This window comes from Aythya fuligula, chromosome 5 (genome assembly GCF_009819795.1).
Source record: "Aythya fuligula isolate bAytFul2 chromosome 5, bAytFul2.pri, whole genome shotgun sequence".
Taxonomy (NCBI): domain Eukaryota; kingdom Metazoa; phylum Chordata; class Aves; order Anseriformes; family Anatidae; genus Aythya; species Aythya fuligula.
The window spans coordinates 43,909,094-43,922,821 of NC_045563.1; the positions used below are offsets into that span (position 1 = coordinate 43,909,094).

A 13,728-nucleotide genomic window follows, 5' to 3' on the forward strand; every position below is an offset into this window, starting at 1 on the left:
GTAGCACAAGTTCACGCCAGATCTGGAGCAGGCACTACATTTATGCAACCATTGGGCTGAAGCACAACAGTCACAGGAGTGCGGGGAATGGAGACTCCCCTTCAATTATGCATTGTGGAAATTTCAACGAAGATGCCTGTAAAGTCCTATAAATATCAGGCTATGAAAAGAAATCTGGCATCTCCCCGATTTGTATTTGAGGCAGACTATTTTGGCAAGGCTCTCCCCAGCCGTGGTCCAAGCAAAAGCTATTACCAAAGAGAACTGGCACAGAACAAAGCTTGCCACACAGATTCAACTAAAATACTATTTTTGCCTTTTTTTTTTTTTTTTTTTTTGAAAACAACTACTTAAATATCTTTAAAGACACATATACATCAAAAGCTTACTTGCTTTGTCTTACCATGAGCCGTTTTCCACCAATAAATATCCCACCACATGACAAGCCCAAGACAGGCAATGCATCTCAAGTAAGGCTGAATCAGCTGCAACGTGTGACCCAGTTTTCACTCCAATGTAATAAAGAATGAAAACCTCAGGCCACGTGGACCCTCTGAAAAGCACAAGCACCAAAATCTGCCACATGCAAGGTTACCATTGCCAGACTACTTCTTAAGAAGTTGCTCTAAATAATTTTGAAGGAGTTGAGTACAGAGGCAAGTTAGAGAGAGCAATTATTGCCATGTAATTCTTTTAAATCTTGAAAAAAGCGAGAGAGACTGTTCAGAAAACATACATAGTCTCAATAACATAAGAAATATTAATGAATTATTCAGAGGCGACAACTTTATATGTTGCAAACATTTTAATGATTACTGTTGAGCTTACACATGGGGTGTTTTGTTGTTTTTAAACTTCAAACTGCAACAAGTTAAATAAATGTTTATAATATACAAAGAAAATACAACCAAAAGTAAAACTTGCTTTAAGTGTGCCTTGCACTAGGAACCAGTGTTTTTTGTAATAGCTTTATTGTTGAGCTGCACAAACACACTTAAGGATTTGATCTTTATAGCAGGGCATTTGAGAAATCAAAATATATTCCCACTTGAAAGAAAAAAAAAAAGGTTGTGCATGATTATATGCAAAAACCCACTAAAATACTCCAATAGTGCAGGCACCATTAAAAAAGAAAAAGCTGGAGATGCCCATTAACTCTAAGTTTTAAGGAAGCAAGTTTCTGACCAGTTAGCTTAAAGCCAGCAAAACAGGGATCAGTGACGGCAACTGTAGTGTACAAGGTATTAAATGACAAACTTTACACAAATACACTGTTAGAAATTTGTATCAGTGAACACTGAAAATCTGATGATCTGTTCTTTGGAACAGTCAAACAGAACCACCTTAATTTCCAGTTGTGCAAGCCCTTGAAGCATCACACAGTGTTCTGTGCCAATTTCTTGCTGGCTGTGTAGTTACAAGGATTTGTTTTGTCATTAGCAGCTAACAAACTTATTCCACATGTTCCTAAAGCCTCACAGGTGAAAAAAGGCAAGTCTCGTCAGAGCACAGCGTGGAGATCATATTTTTTGCACACAAACACAAGAGGCTTCACTAGTATCAAAAAACACTTCCTTGTGTCCCGTACTGCAGTCAGCAACTCAGTTGAGATGGAAGCCTTTCTCCATGGTAGCAGCCAGCAGACGCTCCCTCATGATCTCCTCAGAAGAATACTCAGGCAACTTCAGGTAATGGACACACGTATTCACAGATGGATAACTTGCATCTGTAGCATCAACCTGAGATAAAGGAACAACAATTGATACTGCACTTCTTCACAATACTTCCTTTAGAAGTTAAAAGCTTAAGGTCCTTTAAATTTATGACATGTATGTAACACCAACGAGCCACAAAACAGTGGCATCAGGAAACCTACAGACCAACTTATAAATTTATCTTTTTTATGTATATGAAAACCTTTGTAATCAATTATGATGTCACAGAACAGACCTGAAACAGAAGCTAGTACTGAAAACTCAGCACAGTGGTACGAATTAGAAAAGGAAAGAAAAATAGTATTTTTTCTTAATGTAGCAAGGACTACATTCAAAAGCCAGAATGGTTGGTTTAAGAGGTAACCTGCAGAACCCATACCTTGCGTACAACGGTGAGCCGGGGATGTAGGTTTGCCAGTCCTCCTGGCGGGAGTGTTGAGCAGCCAGTGGTGAACTGGAGGAAAGCCTTTCTTTCATCTGAAGACATACCACACAGAACTCTCACAAACCGAAGGAATCCGGGGCTTAAAATAAATTAAAAAAATCAGTTAAGATGGCAATTCCATGGTAAGTTGCTTTTTTTGTAAAGCACCTTTAGTAAAATCTACGTAGTCACTGTAAGCCTCCAGTGCCTGTTCAGTAGTAGTAAGATAAGAACAGAACCACCACAAAGCATGTAAAAATACTTCTTTAATCTCCTTGCTGAACATTACACAGAAAAATGCAGGTAGGTAAATTTTCTTCATACTTATCCTCAAGTGTTATTTGGGTATTTTCTCTAAGAAGCGTTAGAGAAGTAGACAGAACTCAGACCTATCCTAAGAAGACTGACTAATCTTAAGACCTTTCATGCACCACTTCCATTTATGTATAATTTCATTTCTATCCTGCTGAAGACCATCACGCAGAAAAATACAAAAAATGTAACAGACTAGAACAGAACTTCACAGAATCCTCCAGATACCACTGCTTTCATCTATACCAGCCCAAGGAACAAGCAGGAGGATGGGGTACGTATGAAGAAAGCACTGCTTGCCACAACATGCCCTCAGGTATCAGGAACCACATCTCAGCTGCATCTTTGTATGCAGGGCAGGGTAAGTAGAAGAATCCCTCTGCACAGCATCTTGGACTGACTAGAATCCTTCGCATCATACTTACACTAACACAGTTCCAAAAGTAATTTGTACTTCACAGCTAGCTACCAAACATGACAAGAAGCAGGAGAAAAATAAAAAAATAATAAAAAAACACCTGAACTAACAAACTACCAAGACCACTTCCCAATAGGCAATCCCAAGTATATTTTTTGCCCACAGTACATTTTTTGTTTTAACTACACTTGAAGAGAAAAATAAGAAAAAAGACAAATACCAAGAATACCCAATTGAAGTTGTAACTACCACCACAGACAGAAGTCAAAACCCTGAAGCGCTACTTCTTAGTAGCTTGAAGTCAAAACCCTGAAGCGCTACTTCTTAGTAGCTTGTATGAGTTAGCTGCCCTTCTACTTTGACTAGGTTTTGACATTTTAATACTTCTTTTTTTTTTTTTAATTTTTTTTTTTTTTTTAAATTCCTCTCATCACAAAGACCCTAAGTACCTTCTGTCTGTTGCAATGTATATAACTATTTCATATAGGTATGGCAATTAGTTGGGGTTAATACTGGCTGAAGAGCAATTTGGCTTTTTCCATCTAAGAAACATTCTGGACATTTTTGCATATCATGCGTCTTTTAGCTACTATTTTTAAATCACTTAGACTGCAATTACCTGTCTCGTGTATATCCCAGCTTAGGTTCCGTATAATTGATGATATCCTCTGCTGCCCAAGAAGGCGACTGATTTCCACAAAGAATCATCTGAACTTCTTCGTGGCTGAAGGAACTCAGCTTCTCCATTGGGAAGACTCTATTGAAGCCATCTTTAATTTATACAAGACACAGTTATACATGCAAGTCAAAAGAATGTTTATAAAAATAACATAAGCATTTCAATTGTACTTCAATCAAATCAGAATCAACCAACAATTTCTTAATCAATGAACAAAGAATCTTTTCAAGGTTAACAATGGCATAAGTAATGCAATGCTATGAAGTGCATCTCTTACCTGCTACATCCTTAATTTAAAAGTTTGTGTTTCAAAGCCATTCTAAGCTACTACTTTAAACCAGGATACCCAGAACACCACTGATTCCACCTAAATACACACATATATTCTGCCATAATGAAAATTACCTCGGAATGCCTCCATCTGTTTCTGTATACCAGTATGCATACAGAAGTCAAACATGAGATCTACGTACTCCTCTGCATTATCCATTGTGACAGTCTGCAAAAACAACACAAGTACCATAAGACTTCATTCTGCATTAGAATTACTGCTGAGATTTCTGAAGGTAGGTTCTTTCCTTACCTCATCTTCACCACCTGGTTTCAGATCCACAGCTGTAAACCCATATACTTTGGACGAAGGGCAAAACTGAAAATTTAAACTTCAAAACAGGAAGACAGTTACTAACTGGAAGCAAGTTTGCTACTGCTTTTACAAATACACCAGATTTATGAACTACAACCTTCCCTTCCCCTCTACTTCCAAACACTGTTCGTGGATCATTTAGTACATATCTGAATAGTCACACCATGGTAGCAAACTACAGTCAGTGACGCACTATGCAAACAGTGGTTCATGTCTACGCTATGCATGTGTGTATTCACCCACGGCTTATTTGGTTTTGAATACTACCAAAAACATCTTACAGTTTGGCATTGTTAATCAGCTTCAAAACTGTGAACTCAATTAAACTGCTCAAGTAGTCTCAAATAACTCTTTATATGAATTCCCGACAGTAACAGTTACAGGGCCACTTAACATATTAGACATTTGGGCCCTTCAACAGTGCTACTTGCATTCTTTCTCGTGTCACCCAGAAGTCAGCAAGGCCATAAGCAATTACTGAACCTTAACTATGCAATCCCTGTGGCACAAGATCATTTTAATGAGTAATATTAATGGTAGAAGAACCAGCGTTTCAAAAGAAATAATTCAGAACTACAAAAGATAACATCCCTACCCACGTTCACACCAGTATTTTTTTGTTTCTTTAACATTTACTGACCTTTAGGAAATCTTCTGCTTAACATAGTCTCCAAACACTGCACTGTGTGTCTATTAACACAATCCCAAACTTCAGAAGAATTGCCCAAATTTCTCAATCTGTCCTCTTTAAAACTCCTCAGAAGACTTAATAAATGTCAACAGTTGCAATAACAAACCTACTGATTCACATATTTGTAAAGATCTTCACGGATATTTGGGTGTTTCTACAGTCATAATGACATCACAGTGCAGCCACATTTAAGTTGAAATAATAAAAAAGAACAATGAATGAGAAGGAAAAACTCTCAAAGTACAGAATAAAAATATACCTACTCAGAGCAAGCTGGATTTTGCTGCACCTCTAATGATTGCACCTTTCCCCAACAATATTATTTAAAACAAATAAATCTTCATTTTTAATTAAACATGGTAACGTTGGTAACATTTGCATGTAATACAACACTGTTTGCATATTTATAAATTCAAGAATTCTTACCCTAAATCCTCTATACTAAGTGGGGGTCCAGAACCTGATGGGTTCTTCAGCATTAATTCCTGTAGCTTTGTATTTTTTTCATCTTCTGACAGACTTTTGTTGCTTAAAATTTGACGCCTTTTAATTGCAAGGTCCTTAATTTCTTTTAGAAACCTAGCTCTATGTGGATTTATTAATTCAAAGTCTTCCCATGTTAAAATTCCATTAAACCACGCAGGAGGTTTAGGTTTTGGTGGATCAAGAATAAATTCCGATTTGGAGTCTTCTTCCAGACTGCCCACTGACAAGGAATCATGCCCTTCTTCCGTGGAAGCCTCTGACTGACTTTCAGTACAGTGCAAGTCTCTGTCACCCCGTGATTCATATATCAACTTACTCATGTTACTTTTAATGTCTCCCATACACATGAGTTTAAAAAAAGGCTTAGAAATGGGTAAATCCACAAGTCTGTTGTCCTGAATGCATTTAGCCAAGAAAATTCCAAGGAAATGAAAGAGTTTTGTTATTCTTTCAAGTTCATCACTGTCTTGTGGGAATGGTGCTGTGAAGAGTCCACACGATCGCTGTACGTAGTAGCCAGGGGGTTTTAATCCACCACCAATATCAACCTGATTTAAGAGATGGGAGAAAAAAAAAAAGATAACATTGTTAAGGGTGAATTTAATTTTACAATTGTGCTGTTTAATTTATTATACTATACTTCTATATTAAAAAGAAAACAGGTGAGAAAGACAGCTGTGGAACATTGTGGTCATTCTTGACCATGGAGAGCAGCTGCTCACTGACCATGTGTTCTTCCCTTCCTGCCCATCTAGCTCATTTTTCTTTTACAGAAGTTTTGTACACTAACAGTTAAAAATGCAAACATATATATACCTGCCGAGACTCATCATCTGGAAAATCATCATCACAAAGCCAAGCTCCCAAATCTGTCCGCTGAAATTCTGCTGCTACCAACGCATAAAATTCCAAGGTAGGACCCAGGCCTGTTCCTTCCTCACCTAAAAATTCAACCTATTAAAAACATAAGGAACGTTAATAATAAAAGAAAATTCTAATGAAAAGATCGGTGTTGGTTATGCAACAGGATATTCCATATACTGGAATTAGAAATAGCTACCTAACCTCACTCTGCTAGGCAGATATGCTTTACCTCTAGAACAGATTTTCTGTCTGCATGAATCTGCATGACATTTTCTGCCCATTCCATCAGGGAATCACCTCGCGGAACTTTCACTCTTTCGTGCTTCAGGCGTCCAACTCTGAATTCTCCTGGATCATCACGTCGCACTGTGCTTGTTGTCCTTGTCCTTTCAACGGTGGCTTCACGTCTGTTCTGTAGCCAGACAATCGCTCTAGAAAAATAAAACACAACACAAAACAGATGTTTAAAACTTGGATGTCTACCAATGTTACAGCAAAATTTACTTGCATACTTAAAGAAACATAGAACCGAAGGCGAAGAATAGTGTTATTTTATACGTGAACGACTAAGTTATAAAAACTGGTAACGGTATAAAAAAAGTATAAAAAAGTCAACTTAAAAAAATCCACCATGTTACTACTGTTATAGGGATTATGAGGGTGCTTTGTCCCTCTCCAAAAGACCCGCATCAATCAAGCAAGAACAGCTGCCTCTAGTAACAGTACTTACATGAAATCAAAGTTCAAAATTCTCATACGTATTGTCATCTATGCAGCAATAATCTACCATCTGTTGGCTGTTTTGTCTGACTAAGCTAAGTAAAAATAAATGAAGGAATAATCATCAAACCACTGTACTAAATAAAAAAAATAGAAGATACGTGCTTTGGTGTATGTTTTCAGAAAACAATTCACAGCTATTAGGAAAGCTTTTTTATTTTTGTTTCTTAGTACGTTATGTAATAGACTGCAACCCAGTTGAATTATCTATTGCCCAATACAGCCACCTAGCTAGAGTCACACAATCAAGTGTTCAGTTAAGAAGCTTAAAAAAAAATAATAATAAATCAAACTTCTTCAAAGGAAAACGCCTGGAGAACATCAAACAGAAGACAGGCTGCTACTCATCATGAACTTCTAACACAATGAACAAGAAATGTTTCAAGCGTCTGAAAGTTCTGAAGTTTCCCAGCATCTTCCCTTTTTTCCTGCCTACCTACCTACAATGCTTCATATTTGGAATCTTGTTCCAGTAACATCCTCCTGTGAATTACTAATTCAAAAAGGTATTAAAAAAAAAAAAAGCAGTCTGACAGGTGTTTTTTCCTGTTTTTGTTTTTGTTTGTTTACCTTGATGCTCCAAATGCTGTGCATGTGAAGTACAACTGTCTGGTTTCAAATGGAATTAAGAAAGGACACTTGCTTGTTAGCTGCTCGCACCAGTCTGGCAAAGCTCCACTTGCTAGTGCCAAGGGTTCCTGTATTTTAAAAGAAGAAAGAAAAAAAATAAAAATTGTTTTTAATATTACACTCAGATTGTCCTAACAAGTTTGTAACTAAGTAAATAGACACCCAAGATGCCCATGCCAGGTTTCCACCTGTATTTGAGCAGGTTTCTAGCAAGTTTCTTCCTTCTCAGCAATCATCACTTTTTTTTTTTTTCTTTCAAACACTCTGAACAAGAAGTTCAAGTTTCTAGTACTTGCGAGCGGACACAGTATGCTTTGGCACATACGTTAAGAACTGTACTAAATCTCTAGGATACATACTAACACTATGGGTCTACCATTATCTGGAGAGAATTACTTCTGAATTTTGCCCAAAAGTGATTAAATACCTCTTCAATACTGGAAAACACCAAAAGAAATTCAGTGGTAATAAAGATAAGCTATAGGGAAATATTACCATAGTCCTTTCTAAAATACAAGTGTAACAAAAAATACTGCAGAAATTACTACTACAATGATATTTGTGTGTCTAAACAGTCTTCAAAAGAACATGAAAAACTGAACTTTTTTTTTTAAATGAACAATTAGGGGAACTTAACTGTAACAAAAGAACCTCAAAAAGTACACAAAGAAGAACTGAGCAAGTTGAGGATATTTATCTTTAAATCTTTATTAAAGAAAACCTATTAAAAAACCTACTACCTGAAGAAAAACCCTACCTAGTGAAGAACTACCTCTTTAATCTTTTTTTTAGTGCATCTGACTGATACCAAGTTTTCTAAATGTCTTTTTTAAAGCTCTGAATCTGTACACATTGGAATCCTTGTGATCTCTGATACAGTTAGTTGCATTTGTCACATCAGCAAGCAGACACATAAATACACTACATACAGCAATGTTTGGTGCAGAAGTAAAAGGAAAAATATGGTTCTGTAAGTGGAGCCTATCTGACCACAGTTCCAAAGAAATCTGCTCATTCCCAAAAAGCATAATAAATAGTAACAAACTATTCTGGTTTCTTGACAAGTTTCAGACTACATAAAGGAAGCAGACTAGTTTACTTAAAGGGCTGACATCTTAAATCTGTCATTTTAAAAAGAATAGCATTTAAAGAGTATCTAACAGCAAGAAGCTAAACTATGCAATATTTTGTAGTTAAATTCCAAAGTCAAACCTGTTTTGTGGTAAACCTCATCTTTCAAATAGGTCCCAAATCTGTTCTATTTTATTGCAATACAAGAACATTTTAACAGTATAGAGGGTAAATTTAACAGTATAGAGGTATATTTTGTAAAGCACACAGAAAAATGCATTTATAGCTTAGAACAAAACGAGAAAAACAAACAAAACAGTAACTGCCACTGTTTTCAGTAAATTTCATTTGCATAACTCCATATCCCCAAACCTTACCCGAGGGTGCATGTGCATGGAAGACATGACACCAAACAACTCCCTTGGAATCCTCCCCCCACCCTCTACTCAGGGACTGGAGGTTACAGGATTGTAGCAATAACTTCATGATGACATTTACTCAGTTATCGCATATCATAATAATACTCCTGTTCCATTTGGGATTTTCAATTTGAAAACTTCAGGTTTTTACTAGTGGACAAAGAGCTGCTGTTAATTAAACCAGGTAAATTTGCAATTGTGATGGTGAGTTTCAGGAAGTTTGACACCTATGGAGTCCATATGTAAGTCATATAGACCAAAGCAAATACTTGGTAGTGTCTCATTAAGTCCCCTCATTATTCTGTATCCACCAGCTCATTAGAATGAACATTGAAGTTTGAGTCAGATTAAGTTGACTATATGTCAACCAAGATAGTCTAGGTAGTGCCTAATGCAAATAAAAACGTTTACAGTAAACTGGTAAGAACTTTCCTTAACCTGCAGAGGATTTTACAGTTAGTTAGACAAACTAAATCATACAAACTTCACATATATCAAGGCCTATGTTGGGGAACATAACTGCTGTCACTTAAAAACAACTGTCTCAATTAGGATAAAAAAAATTATTCTCCATAACTACACCATTCCTCAGTATGTCTTTATTCAGACTAGTCCATTCTTAGAGCATTTATTCATTCAAAATATAAGGAAATATATACTGCATGAAACAATTCAGAAGTCAAAATGGCAAAAAAGCTAATAATTCCAAACAGTCAAAGTAAGGAAGAGTCTTAAAAACAATATTATCTATACAGACTATGCATAATATGATACCTCAATCTGCTGCAGAATCTTTGTAGTAATTTTTTTGCTTGTGAATTCATCTGGTGGAAAGTTAAACTGAGGATGCTCATCTCCTTCTGAAATGCAAAGAAAAAGTTTTCCCTTACTTTGTGTTCATTAGAACATTTAAGAAACCCTGCTATTTAATGCACATACCTTCTTGAGCAGTTCGTGCTGTGTAAGGGTCACTGGCAACTATATACAAAATGCGAAGTAACTGCAGAACATCTTCTACTCCACAGGAGTTCTGCCCACTGCCAGCTTTTGCCTGAGGTTGCTCCTTTGCCAAACTAAGGATATCAGAATTTTGAAGAGTAGAAATGGCTCCCTGGCTTAATCCAGATTTTGATCCATGTTCACAAAAATCCTGTGGGAAAAAATAAATAAATAAATGAAAACTGCATGTCACAGTCGTTATGACTATGTGCTCCAAGTCAATGATTTAAAAAAATCAGAACGGTTGCTGTGTTTAACCTGAATATTTAGTTCAGTTGTAGATAGCTCAAATCATGATTCAAATGCACTAACACAACTATATTTAACATTTAAAAAACAAACAAACAAAAAAACAGTAAAAACTAAACTTGATATTGTGAACTTTCAAGTTTGCTATCTACATTATACCCTCTCCCTCCCACCCCTTTACAAGCACCTTTAAAGCTGCAAAAATAAAAGCATACAGCCAAACATAATAATATTTAAAAACAAAACAAAACAAAAACAAACAAACAAAAAAACTTGGATGCAGACATATACCTTGTATGCAGCTATGAGCTGGGAACAATTTCTGTTTTTCCTAATACTTTTATTAGTGCCGGTTAATTTCCAGTGGCGCAGGAAAGCTGAGTCTGCATTCTTCTGCAGGTAGGTTATCAAGTCATTCTTTGGTAATTCATCAGTGCCAAGGTACTGCTCCACATGCTCTACTGACCAGCAACCCTACAACAGGAACCAACAAATGTTGGTTCTTCCTGATTGTAAAGTCTTAAAGATTACACATGCATTACATACTGTAAGGAAACATGCATTAACAAATACACTCACTCATATCCTTTAGCTAATTGAAAACTGTTAGTTTTTTTAATGTAGCTTTTCAAAAACTGCGATAATTCTTGTTTTGCTTTTGTTTAAACAGCCATAACAACATACACAAAGGCATAAAAGCAAGTCTTACCATTTTTCCATTTTCTTTCTCTTTATCAGAATCCTTCATTTCTCTGTACATGATCCTACATATTAAAACAAGAAGTTAATATTTCATACTCACAGCATGTTCTCTAAATTCTGAAGTGACACATTGAGATGTTAGACATCAATGACATTGAGGTAACAGTGTAAAAAAGCAGTAACAGCTGATATTCACTTTAAAGAACATCTGGTATACCCTGATCCAGCAAAGCTCTTAAATGTGTATATAATTTTCATGCTCTGTATAAATTAAATGCTTTTCAAGATAACAGTTTCTTTAAGCGAGGTTTGAGTAATCAAACCGTCTTTATTGTGCAGATTTCCCAACCCTGCTTTAGAATCTGTATTACACATGCACCAACTCTTTGAAAGTTGCCATTTCTACAGTCATTTGCTGTTTATGAACTTGGGAGATACACGCATTTACAACTATTTCTAGTGCTTTTTGACTAAAAGATAGTTTCGTTACAGAACACTTTTGGACACAAGGCAACTAGCTAGCTGTAACACAGAAGCACTGAAAAAATCTGAAGTACAAAGTTAAAAAACTGCAACCACAATACTGAAGTTCTTGGTTTTTGTACATGGTCATTTTCTGATATGACAGAAATTATGTTGGTATAGTAAATGGATTCCACACACACAACAATATCGCCTTGTAATTTCTGTCTATTACTGTAAAGCAAGTAAGGCCAAGTGAGGGTAGAGAGAGCAGTTGAAGCTAGGAAGAGACCTAGTCCAATACCCCTGCTCAAAGCAACATCACCTGGAGCAGCTTGCTTAGGTTGGTGTTGAGTATCTCCAGGGAGCATGACTCTACAACCTCTCTGGACAATTTGTTTCAGTGTTCAATCTCCCTCGCAATTAGAATTATTTCTCTGATTATGTGGAATTTTCTGTACTTCAATTTGTGCTGATGTCTTCTTCTTTCACTTGTCACAACAAAGAGAACTCTTGCTAAATCTTTCTCAGTTCCTCTCATCAGGTATCCACACATACTGACAAGATCCCACAAGCCTTTCTTCCCCCAGGCAGTCCAAGATCTCTCAGACTCTTCCCATGACAAATGCTACAGGCCCTTAAATCATCCTACCTGCTCTTTGCTAAACTTACTCCTGGTCCCAAGTCTCTTGTACTAGGGCATCCAGTACTGGCCACAGCATTTCAAATGCCTCTCACCAGTGCTGAGTAGAGGGGAAAGATCATTTTCTTCAAACTGTTGGCAGTGCTCTTCCTAATGAAGCCTAGGATGCTGCTGACCTTCTTTGCTGCAACAGTGCATAGTTAGCTCACGTTCCATTTGATGTCTACCAAGACCCTCTGTCAAGCTCCCTTCCAGCCTGTGCCAATGCATGCAGTTATTCTTCCCCAGCTGCTGGACTTTTCCCTCTGTGAAACTTCCTGAGGTTCCTGTCTCCCCAGAGGTCCATTGGAGTCGCAGCACAACCGGCAGGTGTATCAGTGACTCCTCCCAGTTCGTCACCTAGGAGCTGGCTGAGGGTTTACTCTGTCCCATCATACAGTTCATTAATGAACTGAACCGAGTAGTGACCTCTGGGGTACACCATTAATGACCCATCTCTAGCTGGACTTCATGCTGATGATTGCAACCCTGGCAGTTCAGGCAGTTCTCTGACCACCTCACTGTCTAGTCCAATCAATTTGTTCATGAGGATGTTATGGGAGAAACTGTCAAAAATCCTTACTAAAGCCAAAGAAAATGACATTCTCTGCCCTCCCCTCATACACTGAGCTAGCCATCTCATTGTAGAAAGCTATCAGGTTGGTTAAGCATGATTTCCATTTCATAAAGCCTTAAAACCTTTTTGTCCTTCATTCTTTGAAAATGGTTTCCAGCACTGTTTGCTCCATCACCTTTCCAGAGATGAAGGAAAGGGTAACCAGTCTGTAGTTCCTCAGCTCCTTGCCTGTCCAGGGAATAGTTGTGACATTTGCTTTCTTCTGGCCCTAAGAAATCTCTCACAATTTTTCAAAAATACAATCAAGGACCTTTCAAAAGCAGCCTGCTCCTTCAGCACTTGTGGGTGAATGCCCATCAGTTCACATGGACTTGTATGCCCTGCTTCTTTAAATACTTCCTAACCTGTTGCCCTTTATGCCCCTTGCCAGATTCAACTTCAGATCAACTTTGGCTTTCCTTACCCCATACAAACATGCTCTATGTCTCTATATTTCTCCTGAGTCACTTGACCCTTCTAACATCATTTGAATGCTTCCTTTTTATGTTGTGAATTCTGTTGGGAGTTCCTTCATCCATGCATGGTCTCTTACTGCCTCTGCTTGAACTGCCACACACTGGGACAGACTGGTCTTGAGTACAGAAGAAATTAGCCAGTTCTCCTGGGACCCTTCTTTTCTCTCTAGGACTTTATGCCCGTGGGATTCTTCCAAGCAGATCCCTGAACAGGCTATGTTCTGCTGTCTTGGTCAACTGCTTGACTTTTTAAATATTATGAACAAATCACAGTTGAACTTTAGAGGTTATGACTTTTTATGTTTTGAAGTAGTCAAAGCACTAGCTTTAAAACCAATACAAACATTCTAACAAAAATACAAGAAAAAATAATTCTAGCATTGTTTTCTGCAAAGGAGGAAAACAGG

The 13,728-nt window shown here is 37.3% G+C and overlaps 1 protein-coding gene across 8 annotated transcripts in view; it reads right to left on the minus strand.

Annotated features, from left to right (window-relative positions):
* Positions 1-790: 790 nt before the first annotated feature.
* HECTD1 (HECT domain E3 ubiquitin protein ligase 1) overlaps positions 791-13,728 on the minus strand; it is a 62,636-nt gene continuing 49,698 nt past the window's right edge. For all 8 annotated transcript variants that reach the window (XM_032189278.1, XM_032189276.1, XM_032189280.1 and 5 more), the window contains 13 exons: positions 11,093-11,147; positions 10,675-10,857; positions 10,075-10,285; positions 9,910-9,995; positions 7,586-7,713; positions 6,465-6,666; positions 6,188-6,325; positions 5,312-5,919; positions 4,132-4,210; positions 3,954-4,047; positions 3,489-3,639; positions 2,095-2,239; positions 791-1,739 (listed from right to left, as the gene is read on the minus strand). In XM_032189278.1, the coding sequence (XP_032045169.1) occupies positions 1,602-1,739; positions 2,095-2,239; positions 3,489-3,639; positions 3,954-4,047; positions 4,132-4,210; positions 5,312-5,919; positions 6,188-6,325; positions 6,465-6,666; positions 7,586-7,713; positions 9,910-9,995; positions 10,075-10,285; positions 10,675-10,857; positions 11,093-11,147 (2,218 nt within the window). In that variant the 3' untranslated portion in view covers positions 791-1,601. The remainder of the gene's footprint in view (positions 1,740-2,094; positions 2,240-3,488; positions 3,640-3,953; positions 4,048-4,131; positions 4,211-5,311; positions 5,920-6,187; positions 6,326-6,464; positions 6,667-7,585; positions 7,714-9,909; positions 9,996-10,074; positions 10,286-10,674; positions 10,858-11,092; positions 11,148-13,728) is intronic.